Source organism: Neofelis nebulosa, chromosome 7 (assembly GCF_028018385.1).
Source record: "Neofelis nebulosa isolate mNeoNeb1 chromosome 7, mNeoNeb1.pri, whole genome shotgun sequence".
Taxonomy (NCBI): Eukaryota; Metazoa; Chordata; class Mammalia; order Carnivora; family Felidae; genus Neofelis; species Neofelis nebulosa.
The window spans coordinates 149,482,698-149,494,539 of NC_080788.1; the positions used below are offsets into that span (position 1 = coordinate 149,482,698).

An 11,842-nucleotide genomic window follows, 5' to 3' on the forward strand; every position below is an offset into this window, starting at 1 on the left:
CATGTGATAAAATATCATGGGACTTCTCAGCCTATTTAGTCATGTAAGCCAATGTGCTATGTGTTCTTTTCCTCAGGATTATCCTAATACATGTAGATGCTTTTTCTCTTGTACTTTCAAGTATTTGAAGAAAACTGTAACACATATAAAGTTCTGAGAAGCAAAGGGACATGAATGAAGTGTCATGGTGTTTGACTGGGACAAGAGCAGGGTGAGGATAACGAGGAGCTATGGGATCCTGTGGTCCTAGATGTAAAGTGAGCGCAATTGGGACTCCTGTAAATGTTCAGTTGATGTGCATCAGGATACGTGTAAACCATTGATATTTAGTACAAGGGTAAGCAATTGTAAGAGACTCTATCTGTTGTTCATGTAATTATAGTTTTCCTGGTAAAACAAACTTTGTAAACCAGACCCAAGTAGGTAAGCACAGAATCATGTGTCCAGACCGGCTCCCTGGGGGAAACTGCTGTATGGAGAGGAAGCCCCAGGCCATGGCACAAAACCTTCCAGCAACCCCTACCTGCACCTGCTCCTGGGAACACAAACAGAATGGTGCATAGTGTGCACCCCCTGGTGGTCCTGATCTTCTTCTACAGGGTGGTTTGTGTCTGGGCTCACACTGACAACCCCTCACTGTGTCCTTGCACAGTAATACATGGCCGTGTCTGCAGACCTCAGACTGCTCAGCTCCATGTAGGCTGTGTTTGTGGATGCGTCTGCTGTCAGGGTGAGTCTGCCCTGGAACTTCTGTGCATAGCTTGTAGAACCATCTTCAGGGTCAATTCTTCCCATCCACTCAAACCCTTGTGCAGGAGCCTGTCGCACCCAGTGCATATAGTAATCAGTGAAGCTGTATCCAGATGCTTTGCAGAAGATCTTCACTGACGCCCCAGGCTTCCTGACTTCAGCCCCAGACTGCACCAGCAAAACCTGGGAGTGCACACCTGTAGAGAGGGGACAAGAGTGGATGAAATCAATGTTGACTGGTCCTGGTCCTCTCCTGTGTCCAGGGACTTGGCTGACCCTTACCTGTCGCCACTGCCACCAGGTAGAGGATTCTCCAGCTCCAGTCCATTGTGAGGGGGTGTGTCTCAGGGTCTCTGGTAGAGGATGGCGTTGTACGGTGATGCTCTCAGGGCACAGACACACCCATATTTAACCTAGTGCTTTTAGGATTATTTGCATAGTCATGAGACAGAGTATTTCATACACAGGACCAGAACCATCTGGAGACGGTCCCAGAGACCGTGTACATTGGGACTCAGAGAGCACCAGTCTAATCCTTGTTTGAGGACATGGGTCCTTGGCCAGGTTCCTGAACTGTGTGCAGACTGAGCTCCTGCCACTGAGTGATAAGACCTTACAGAAAATTCTCCCCATTGTGGACCAGTATTGAATGAGGCAGAGACCACCTGAACCTGTTGTTGGCTCTGATATCTGAATGTCTTATTCCTGGAGAAGCGTGTCTCCAAACTGCTGCACAAAGTGGGGTAATAAATGCATCCTGGTTTCCATCTCTTAGATGAAGATATCTACAAGCCCTGGACTAGCAGCGTCTTCAAGTGTCTTCTCACTGCCTGAGTTCATTAATTGCTCTGATGGAACAGGATATTTAAAAACCCTTTAGCATCCCTCATCCTACTCATATTTTAGATTCCTTTCTGGAAAAGGAAACACTGGCTTCTGACAGGAAAGCCTTCCTCACCCCTTGTTCACCTACTCACCTGGGGTAGCAGCCTGGTGCTGGGTAGTACTGAAAGGCCCCTGCAGTCTAGGCCTGGCCCTGCAGCGAGGTTCCTGTCAAGACTCACAGGACATTTATTCCCGTGTCTCTACTCCAGCATTACATGGTGGAGGGGAGCAGAATATGCCACCCCAAATATGCCACTGGAATGAAACATGCTTGAGAAACAGCCAGTGCAGAGACGCACTGAACATCCTTTGTTCCCTAAACAGAATATAAATCTCCTATGTGAAATACACCCTTTTTGTACTAGGAGGGGAGAACTGTCCTTAGCACCAGAAAAAGGAATTTAGGCCCTAGAATGCTGTGCAGAGAAACCTTAGTTCTTCACTATTGTAGTAGCACTAAGCACATTGAAGCTCTCAGTTTTTCCCCATTGAGGATGATATTAGTGTTGGGTCATATATGGCATTTATGATCTCGAGGTATGCTCCTTCTATCCCTACTTTCTTGACGGTTTTAATCAAGAAAGGATGCCGTATTTTGTCGAATGCTTTCTCTGCATCTATGGAGAGGATCATGTGGTTCTTGTCCTTTCTTTTATTGATGTGATGAATCACGTTAATTGCTTTGCAGATATTGAACCAGCCCTGCATCCCAGGTATAAATCCCACTTGGTCGTGGTGAAAATTTTTTTAATGTATTGTAGGATCTGGTAGGCTAATATCTTGTTGAGGATTTTAGCATCCATGTTCATCAGGGAAATTGGTCTATAGTTCTCCTTTTTAGTGTGGTCTCTGTCTGCTTTTGGAATCAAGGTAATTCTGCCTTCAGAAAGAGTCTGGACGTTTTCCTTACATTTTTATATTTTGGAACAGCTTCAAGAGAAGAGGTGTTAACTCTTCCTTAAATGTTTGGTAGAATCCCCTGGAAAGCCATCTGGCCCTGGACTCTTGTTTTTGACAGATTTTTGACTACTAATACTATTTCCTTACTGGTTATGGGTCTGTTCAAATTTTTATATTTCTTCCTGTTTCAGTTTTGTAGTGTGTATGTTTCTAGGAATTTGCCCATTTCTTCCAGATTACCCATTTTATTGGCATATAATTGCTCATAATATTCTCTTAGTATTGTTTTTATTTCTGTTGTGTTGGTTGTGATCTGTCATTCTTGATTTTACTTATTTGCATCCTTTCCTTTTTCTTTTTGATCAAACTGGCTAGTGGTTTATCAATTTTGTTCATGCTTTCAAAGAACCTGCTTCCGGTTTCATTGATTTGGTCTACTGTTTTTTTTTTGGTTTCGATAGCATTAATTTCTTTTGTAATCTTTATTATTTCCTGTCTTCTGCTGGTTTTGGGTTCTATTTGCTGTTCTTTTTCCAGCTCCTTAAGGTGTAAGGTTAGGTTGTGTATCTGAGATCTTTCTTCCTTCTTTAGGAAGGCCTGGAATGCTATATACTTTCATCTTATGACCACCTTTGCTGCATCCCAGAGGTTTTGGGTTGTGGTGTTATCATGTTAATCGACTTCCATATACTTTTTAACTTCCTCTTAACTGCTTGGTTAGCCCATTCATTCTTTAGTAGGATGTTCTTTAGTCTCCAAGTATCTTTTACCTTTCGAAATTTTTTCTTGTGGTTGATTTTGAGTTTCCCAGCATTGTGGTCTGAAAATATGCACAGTATGATCTCAATCTTGTTGTACTTACTTAGGGCTGATTTGTGTCCCAGTATATGGTCTATTCTGGAGAACGTTCCATGTTCACTGGAGAAGAATGCATATTCTGCTGCTTTAGGATGAAATGTTCTGAATATATCTGTTAAGTCCATCTGGTCCAGTGTGTCATTCAAAGCCATTCTTTCCTTGTTGATTTTTTGTTGAGATGGTCTGTCCATTGCCGTGAGTGGGGTGTTGAAGTCTCCTAATATTATGATATTACTATCGGTGAGTTTCTTTATGTTTGTGATTAATTGATTTATATATTTATGTGCTCTCCCATTTGGCACATAAATGTTTACGATTATTAGGTCTTCTTCGTCTATAGACCCCTTGATCATGATATAATGCCCTTCTGCATCTCTTGATACAGTATTTTAAGTCTAGATTGTCTGATATAAGTATGGCTACTCGGGCTTTCTTTTGTTGACCATTAGCATGATAGATGGTTCTCCATCCCCTTATGTTCAATCTGAAGGTGTCTTTAGGTCTAAAGTGGGTCTCTTGTGAACAGCATATAGATGGATCTTGTTTTCTTATCCATTCTGTTACCCTATGTCTTTTGATTGGGGCATTGAGTCCACTGAGGTTTAGAGTGAGTACTGAAAGATATGAGTTTATTGCCATGATGATGCTTGTAGAGCTGGAGTTTCTGATGGTGTTCTCTGGTCCTTTCTAATCTTTCTTGCTTTTGATACACACACACACACACACACACACACACACACACACACATATATATATATGTGAAATATATATATATTTCATCTTTTGTCCCCTCAGAGAGTCCCCCTTAAAATTTTTTCAGGGCTGGTTTAGTAGTCAAAAGCTCTGTTAATTTTTGTTTGTCTGGGAAACTTTTATCTCTCCTTCTATTTTGAATGACAGCCTTCCTGGATAAAGAATTCTTGTCTTCATACTTTTCTGATTCAGCACACTGAATAGACTCCGCCACTCCTTTCGAGCCTGCCAAGATTCTGTGGATAGGTCTGCTGCAAACCTGATCTGTCTTCCCTTGTATGTTAGGGACTTTTTTTCCTTGCTGCTTTCATGATTCTCTCCTTGCCTGAGTATTTTGTGAATTTGACTATTATATGCCTTGTTGCTGGCCAGTTTTTGTTGAATCTAATGGGGGTCCTCTGTGCTTCCTGGATTTTGATGTCTGTGTCTTTCCCCAGGTTAGGAAAGTTTTCCACTATGATCGGCTCACATAACCCTTCTACCCCTATTTCTCTTTCTTCCTCTTCTGGGACCCCTATGATTCTGATTTTCCTTTTTAATGAGTCACTGATTTCTCTAATTCTTAAATCATGCTCTTTTGCCTTAATCTCCCTCTTTTTTTCTGCTTCGTTATTTCCTATAAGTTTATATCACTGATTCTCTGTTCTGCCTCATCCATCCTTACCACAGCTGCATCCATCCGTGATTGCAGTTCAGGTATAGCATTTTTAATTTCATTCTGGCTATTTTCTTTTACTTCTTTTATCTCTTCAGAAAGGGATTCTAATCTATTTTTGACTCCAGCTAGTATTCTTATTATCGTGATTCTAAATTCTGGTTCAGACATTTTGCTTGTACCTGTGTTGGTTAAATCCCTGGCTGTCGTTACTTCATGGTCTTTCTTTTGGGGTGAATTCCTCCGTTTTGTCATTTTGAAGAGAGAAAAGGAATTAATGAAGTAGAAATATTGAAATAAAACCATAAAATTACAAAAATATTAAAATTAAAAATTAAACATACACACACAAATCTAATAGTTAATGCTAGATCCTAGGTGTGTTTTGTTTAGTTGTTGAAAGTGGATTGACAGATTAGGGGAAAAACAGGGGGCAAAGTAAATCATTTGAGAATTTGAAAAAATGAATACACTGAAGTAGAGTAAAATGGGTAGATGGGAGTAAAATAGAATTTGAAAATAATATACACAAAAGTAAAGAATATAGTAGAAAAGATTAAAGAAAAATATTTTTAATAAAAATTAAAAATAAATATGAATTTCTTGTTCTGTATTTAAGAAAAAATTAAAGAAATGAAAAAGAGAATAAAAATAAAGAAAAGAAAAAAAAGAAATCATTTGATAAATTTTAAAAAATGAAAAAATATACTGTAGTAGATGAAAGTAAAATGATGGAAATAAAATGGAATTTGAAAAAATTTACATAAAAGCAAAAAAAACATAGTAATGACAAATAAGATTATTTTGGAAATATGAAATTTATTGTCAAATAGGTTTCTATACAACACCCAATGCTCATCCCAACAGGTGTCCTCCTCAATACCTATCACCCACCCTACCATCCCTCTCACCCCCCATCAACCCAAAGTTTATTCAGTTTTTAAGAGTCTGTTATGGTTTGTCTCCCTCCCTCTCTAACTTTTTTTTCCTTCCCCTTCCCCATGGTCTTCTGTCAAGTTTATCAGGATCCAAATAAGAGTGAAAACATACAGTATCTGTCTTTCTCCATATGACTAATTTCACTCAGCACAACACTCTGCAGATCCATCCATGTTGCTACAAAAGGCCACATGTCATTCTTTCTCAATGTCAGGTAGTATTCCATTTTGAATAGATACCACAATTTCTTTATCCATTCATTAGTTGATGGACATTTAGACCCTTTCCATAATTTGACTATTGTTCAAAGTGCTGCTATAAACTTTGGGGTACAAGTACCCCTATGCATCAGCACTCCTGTATAGTTTGGGTAAATTCCTAGCAGTGCTATTGCTGGGTCATAGGGTAGACCTATTTTTAATTTTTTAGGAACATCCACACTATTTTCCAGAATGGCTGCACCAGTTTGCATTCCCACCAACAGTGCAACAGGGCTACCATTTCTTCACATCCTCTCCAGCATGTTTAGTCTCCTGATTTGTTCATTTTAGCCACTCTGACTGGTGTGAGGTGGTATCTCAGTGTGGTTTTCATTTGTATTTCCCTGATGAGGAGCGACGTTGAGCATCTTCTCATGTGCCTGTTGGGTGTCTGGATGTCTTCTTTAGAGAAGTGTCTATTCATGTCTTCTGCCCATTTTGTCACTGGATTATTTGTTTATCAGGTGTGGAGTTTGATGAGTTCTTTATAGATTTTGGATACTAGCCCTTTGTCTGATATGTCATTTGCAAATATCTTTTCCCATTCCGTTGGCTGCCTTTTAGTTTGGCTGATTGTTTCCTTTGCAGTGCAACTTTTTATCTTCATGAAGTCCCAATAGTTCATTTTTGTTCTTAATTCCCTTGCCTCTGGAGATGTGTCGAGTAAGAATTTGCTGTGGCTGAGGTCAGAGAGGTTATTTCCTGCTCTCTCCTCTAGGGTTTTGATGGTTTCCTGTCTCACATTCAGGTCCTTTATCCGTTTTGAGTTTATTTTTGTGAATGGTGTAAGAAAGTGGTCTAGATTCATTCTTCTGCATGTTGCTGTCCAGTTCTCCCAGCACCATTTGTTAAAGAGACTGTCTTTTTTCCATTGGATATTCTTTCCTGCTTTGTCAAAGGTTAGTTGGCCATACATTTGTGGGTCCAAGTCTGGAGTCTCTATTCTATTCCATTGGTCTATGTGTCTGTTTTTGTGCCAATACCATGCTGTCTTGACGATGACAGCTTTGTAGGAGAGGCTAAAGTGTGGGATTGTGATGCCTCCCGCTTTAGTCTTCTTCTTCAATATTTGGTTATTCTGGGTCTTTTGTGGTTCCATACAAGTTTTAGGATTGCTTGCTCTAGCTTCGAGAATAATGCTGGTGCAATTTTTATTGGAATTGCAATTTCGATTGTGTAGATTGATTTGGGTAGTATTGACATTTTAACAATATTTCTCTTCCAATCCATAAGCATGGAATGGTTCTTCATTTCTTTGCATCTTCTTCAGTTTCCTTCATAAGCTTTCTATTGTTTTCAGCATACAGATCTTTTACATCTTTGGTTAGGTTTATTCTTAGGTATTTTATGAATCTTGGTGCAATTGTGAATGGGATCAGTTTCTTCATTGGTCTTTCTGTTGCTTCATTTTTAGTGTATAAGAATGTAACTGATTTCTGTACATTGCTTTTGTATCTTGTGACTTTTCTGATTTCATGTATCAATTCTAGCAGACTTTTGGTGGAGTCTATTGGGTTTTCCTGTGTAGTATCATGTCATCTGCAAAAAGTGAAAGCTGACTTCATCTTTGCCAATTTTGATACCTTTGATTTACTTTTGTTGTCTGATTGCTAATGCTAGAACTTCCAACACTATGTTAAACAACAGCAGTGAAAAATCTCAGCAGTCAGAGTGAACATTCCTGTTGTGTTCCTGATCTCAGGTGGAAATATCTCAATTTTTCCCCATTGAGAATGATATTAGCTGTGGGGTTTCCAGAAATGGCTTTTATGATGTTCAGGTGTGTTCCTTCTATCCCGAGTGTCTTGAGGGTTTTTATTAAGAAAGGATGCTGAATTTTGTCAAATGCTTTCTGTGCATCAATTGACAAGATCATATGGTTCTTATCTTTTCTTTTATCAATGTGATGTATCACACTGATTGATTTGCGAATGTTGAACCAGGCCTGCAGCCCAGGAATGAATCCCATTGATCATGGTGAATAATTCTTTTTATATGCTGTTGAATTCGATTTGCTAGTATCTTATTGAAAATATTTGCATCCATATTCATCAGGGATATTGGGCTGTAGTTGTCTTTGTTGTAGGGTCTTTGTCTGGTTTAGGAATCAAAGTAATGCTGGCTTCATAGAATGAGTCTGGTAGTTTTCCTTCCCTTTCTATTTTTTGGAACAGCTTGAGAACTAGAGGTATTATCTCTGCTTAAAATTTCTGGTAGAATTCCCCAGGGAAGCCATCTGGTCCTGGACCCTTGTTGTTGGGAGATTTTTAATGACTGATTCAATTTCTTCACTGGTTATGCGTCTGTTCAAATTTTCTATTTCTTCCTGTTTGAGTTTTGGCCGTTTGTGGGTGCTTAGGAATTTGTCCATTTCTTCCAAGTTCTCCAGTTTGTTGGCATATAATTTTTCATAGTATTTCCTGATAATTGCTTGTATATCTAAGGGTTTGGTTGTAATAATTCCATTTTCATTCATGATTTTATCTATTTGGGTCATCTCCCTTTTCTTTTTGATAAGGCTGGCTAGAGGTTTATCAATTATGTATATTTTTTTAAAAAAACAACTCTTGGTTTCATTGATCTGCTCTTCAGTTTTTTAGATTCTATATTGTTTATTTCTGCTCTGATCTTTATTATTTCTCTTCTTCTGCTGGGTTTAGGGTGTCTTTGCTGTTCTGCTTCTATTTCCTTAATGTGTGCTGTTAGATTTTGTATTTGGGATTTTTCTTGTTTCTTGAGATAGGCTTGGATTACAATGTATTTTCCTCTCAGGACTGCCTTTGCTGCATCCCAAATCATTCGATTGTTGTATTTTCTTTTTTGTTAATGTTTATTTATTTTTGAGAGAGACAGAGACAGAATGCGAGTGGGTTAGGGGCAGAAAGAGAGGGAGGCACAGAATCTAAAGCAGGCTTCAGACTCTGAGCTGTCAGCACAGACCCAGACGTGGGGCTCGGACTCACAAGCTTGGAAATTGTGACCTGAGCCGAAGTTGGAATCTCAACCGACTGAGCCACCTAGGCCCCCCTGGAGTGTTGTATTTTCATTTTCATTTGTTTCCATATATTTTTTAATTTCTTCTCTAATTGCCTGGGTGACCCATTCATTCTTCAGTAGGGTGTTCTTTAACCTCCATGCTTTTGGAAGTGTTCCAGAATTTTCCTGTGGTTGATTTCAAGTTTCATAGCATTTTGGTCTGAAACTGCATGGTATGATCTCAGTTCTTTTATACTTATGAAGGGCTGTTTTGTGACCCAGTATGTGATCTATCTTGGAGAATGTTCCATGTGCACTCGAGAAGAAAGTATATTCTGTTGCTTTGGGATGCAGAGTTCTAAATATATCTGTTAAGTCCATCTGATCTAATGTATCATTCAGGGCCCTTGTTTCTTTATTGATCCTGTGTCTAGATGATCTATCCATTGTTGTATGTGGGTGTTAAAGTCCCCTGCAGTGATCACATTCTTATCAATAAGGTTGCTTATGTTGGTAATTATTTTATATATTTGGGTGCTCCCATATTCGGTGCATAGACATTTATAATTGTTAGCTCTTCCTGATGGATAGACCCTGTAATTATTATATAATGCCCTTGTTCACCTCTTGTTACAGCCTTTAATTGAAAGTCTAGTTTGTCTGATATACGTATGGCTACTCCAGCTTTCTTTTGACTTCCAGTATCATGATAGCTATCCATCCCCTCACTTTCAATCTGAAGGTGTCCTCAGGTCTAAAATGAGTCTCTTGTAGACAGCAAATAGAGGGGTCTTGTTTTTTATCCATTATGATACCCTATGACTTTTGGTTGGAGCATTTAGTCCATTTACATTCAGTCTTATTATGGAAAGTTATGGGTTTAGAGTCATTGTGATATCTGTAGGTTTCATGCTTGTAGTGATGTGTCTGGTTTTTTTGTGATCCTTGCAACATTTCACTTATAGAATCCCCCTTAGGATCTCTTGTAGGGCTGGTTTAGTGGTGATGAATTCCTTCCATTTTTGTTTGTTTGGGAAGACCTTTATCTTGCCTATTCTGAATGACGGAGTTGCTGGATAAAGGATTCTTGGCTGCATTTCTGTTCCTCATTGAAGATTTCCTGCCATTCCTTTCTGCCCTGCCAAGTTTCAGTAGATAGGTCTGCCACTACTCTTATGGATCTCACTTTGTAAGTTAGAGCATGTTTAGCTCTAGCTGCTTTCAGAATTTTCTCTTTATCCTTGTATTTTGCCAGTCTCATTAGTTATATCGTGCAGAAGATCGATTCAAGTTACATCTGAAGGGAGTTCTCTGTGCCTCTTGGATTTCAATGCCTTTTTCCTTCCCCAGATCAGGGAAGTTCTCAGCTATGATTTGTTCAAGTACACCTTCAGCCCCTTTCTCTCTCTTCCTCTTCTGGAATTCCTATGATACAGATATTGTTCCATTTGATTGCATCACTTAGTTCTCTAATTCTCCCCTCATACTCCTGGATTTTTTTTATCTCTTTTTCTCAGCTTCCTCTTTTTCCATAATTTTATCCTCTAATTAACCTATTCTCTCCCCTGCCTCTTCAGTCCATGCTATGGCCACCTCTATTTTATTTTGCACCTCATTTATAGTATTTTTTAGCTCCTCATGACTATTTCTTAGTCCCTTGATCTCTGTATAATAGATTCTCTGCTTTCTTCTGTGCTTTTTTCAAGCCCAGTGATTACTTTTATGACTATTATTCTAAATTCTTGTTGTGTTATATTGCTGAAATCGTTTTTGATCAATTCATTAGGTTTCGCTACTTCCTGGAGTTTCTTTTGAAGCGAGTTCTTCCATTTCACCATTTTTGGTAGTCCCTGTGGTAGCTCCAAACTGCAGGGCACTTCCCCTGTGCTGTCTGGAGTAACTTGTGTTGGTGGGCGGGGCTGCAGTCAGGCCCAATGTCTGCCCACAGCCCACCGCTGGGGCCACAGTCACACTGGTGTGTACCTCATCTTACCCACTCCCACTGTGCAGTGGTGTGGCCCCTGTCTGTGCTGCTTGCACACTTCCAGGCTTGGGGTGCTGCTTCCATAGGATCTGGCATATTAGCCAGTGTGGATCCGCAAGGTGCACAGTGGTGGGAGGGGTAGGCTTAGCTCACTTTGCCATCAGTGGTCCCTTGTGGTAGAGGCCCTGAAGCACCAGGAGGGAGACAGATCCGTCGGAGGGATGGATCCACAGAAGCACAGTGTTGGGTGTTTGCATGATGCAAGCAAGTTTTGTGACAGGAACTGGTTCCCTTTGGGATTTCAGTTGGGGGATGGGAGGGGGAGATGGCGCTGGCCACTGCCTTTGTTCCTGCGGAGCTGAGCTCTGTCTTCCGGGACTCATCAACTCTGCCTCCAGGTGTCCTCTTACTCTCCCCGCTCTCTGAGAGCAGAGCTATTGTCTTTTAGCATCCCAGATGTGAAGCCCCGCTGGCTGTCAGAACTCACAGAGTCCGGCCCCTCTGCTTTTGCAAGCCAGACTTTGGGGGCTGTGCCTTTCCGGGCGGTCTCCCCCTCCACCACCCTGGCTCCCTCTCAACTGTCCGTATAGCATGCACTGCCTCTCTGCCCTTCCTACCCTCTTCTGTAGGCTTCTTGTGTGTGCTTGGCTCTGGAGAGTCTGTTCTGCTAGCCTTCTGGAAGTTTTCTGGGTTATTTAGGCAGATGTGGGTGGAATCTAAGCGAACAGCATGATAAGGTATTCTCCTAAGCCTCCATCTTCCCCTCTCTCCCCAAATAGGAATATTTTTAATAGAAATTGAAAGTAGAAACTAATTTTTGTCTCTTGCTCCCCAAACCCAGGCTATCGGACAGCCAGGGAGGTATCTGAACCACCTTGCTGT

General features: G+C 40.3%; 1 gene segment (V, D, J or C); it reads right to left on the minus strand.

Moving 5' to 3' along the window:
* Positions 1 to 611: 611 nt before the first annotated feature.
* On the minus strand, positions 612 to 1,121 carry LOC131517888 (immunoglobulin heavy variable 1-46-like). The segment is given in 2 exon segments: positions 612 to 947; positions 1,033 to 1,121. Coding segments are annotated over 2 exon segments (360 nt in total).
* Between the last annotated feature and the right edge of the window lie 10,721 nt (positions 1,122 to 11,842).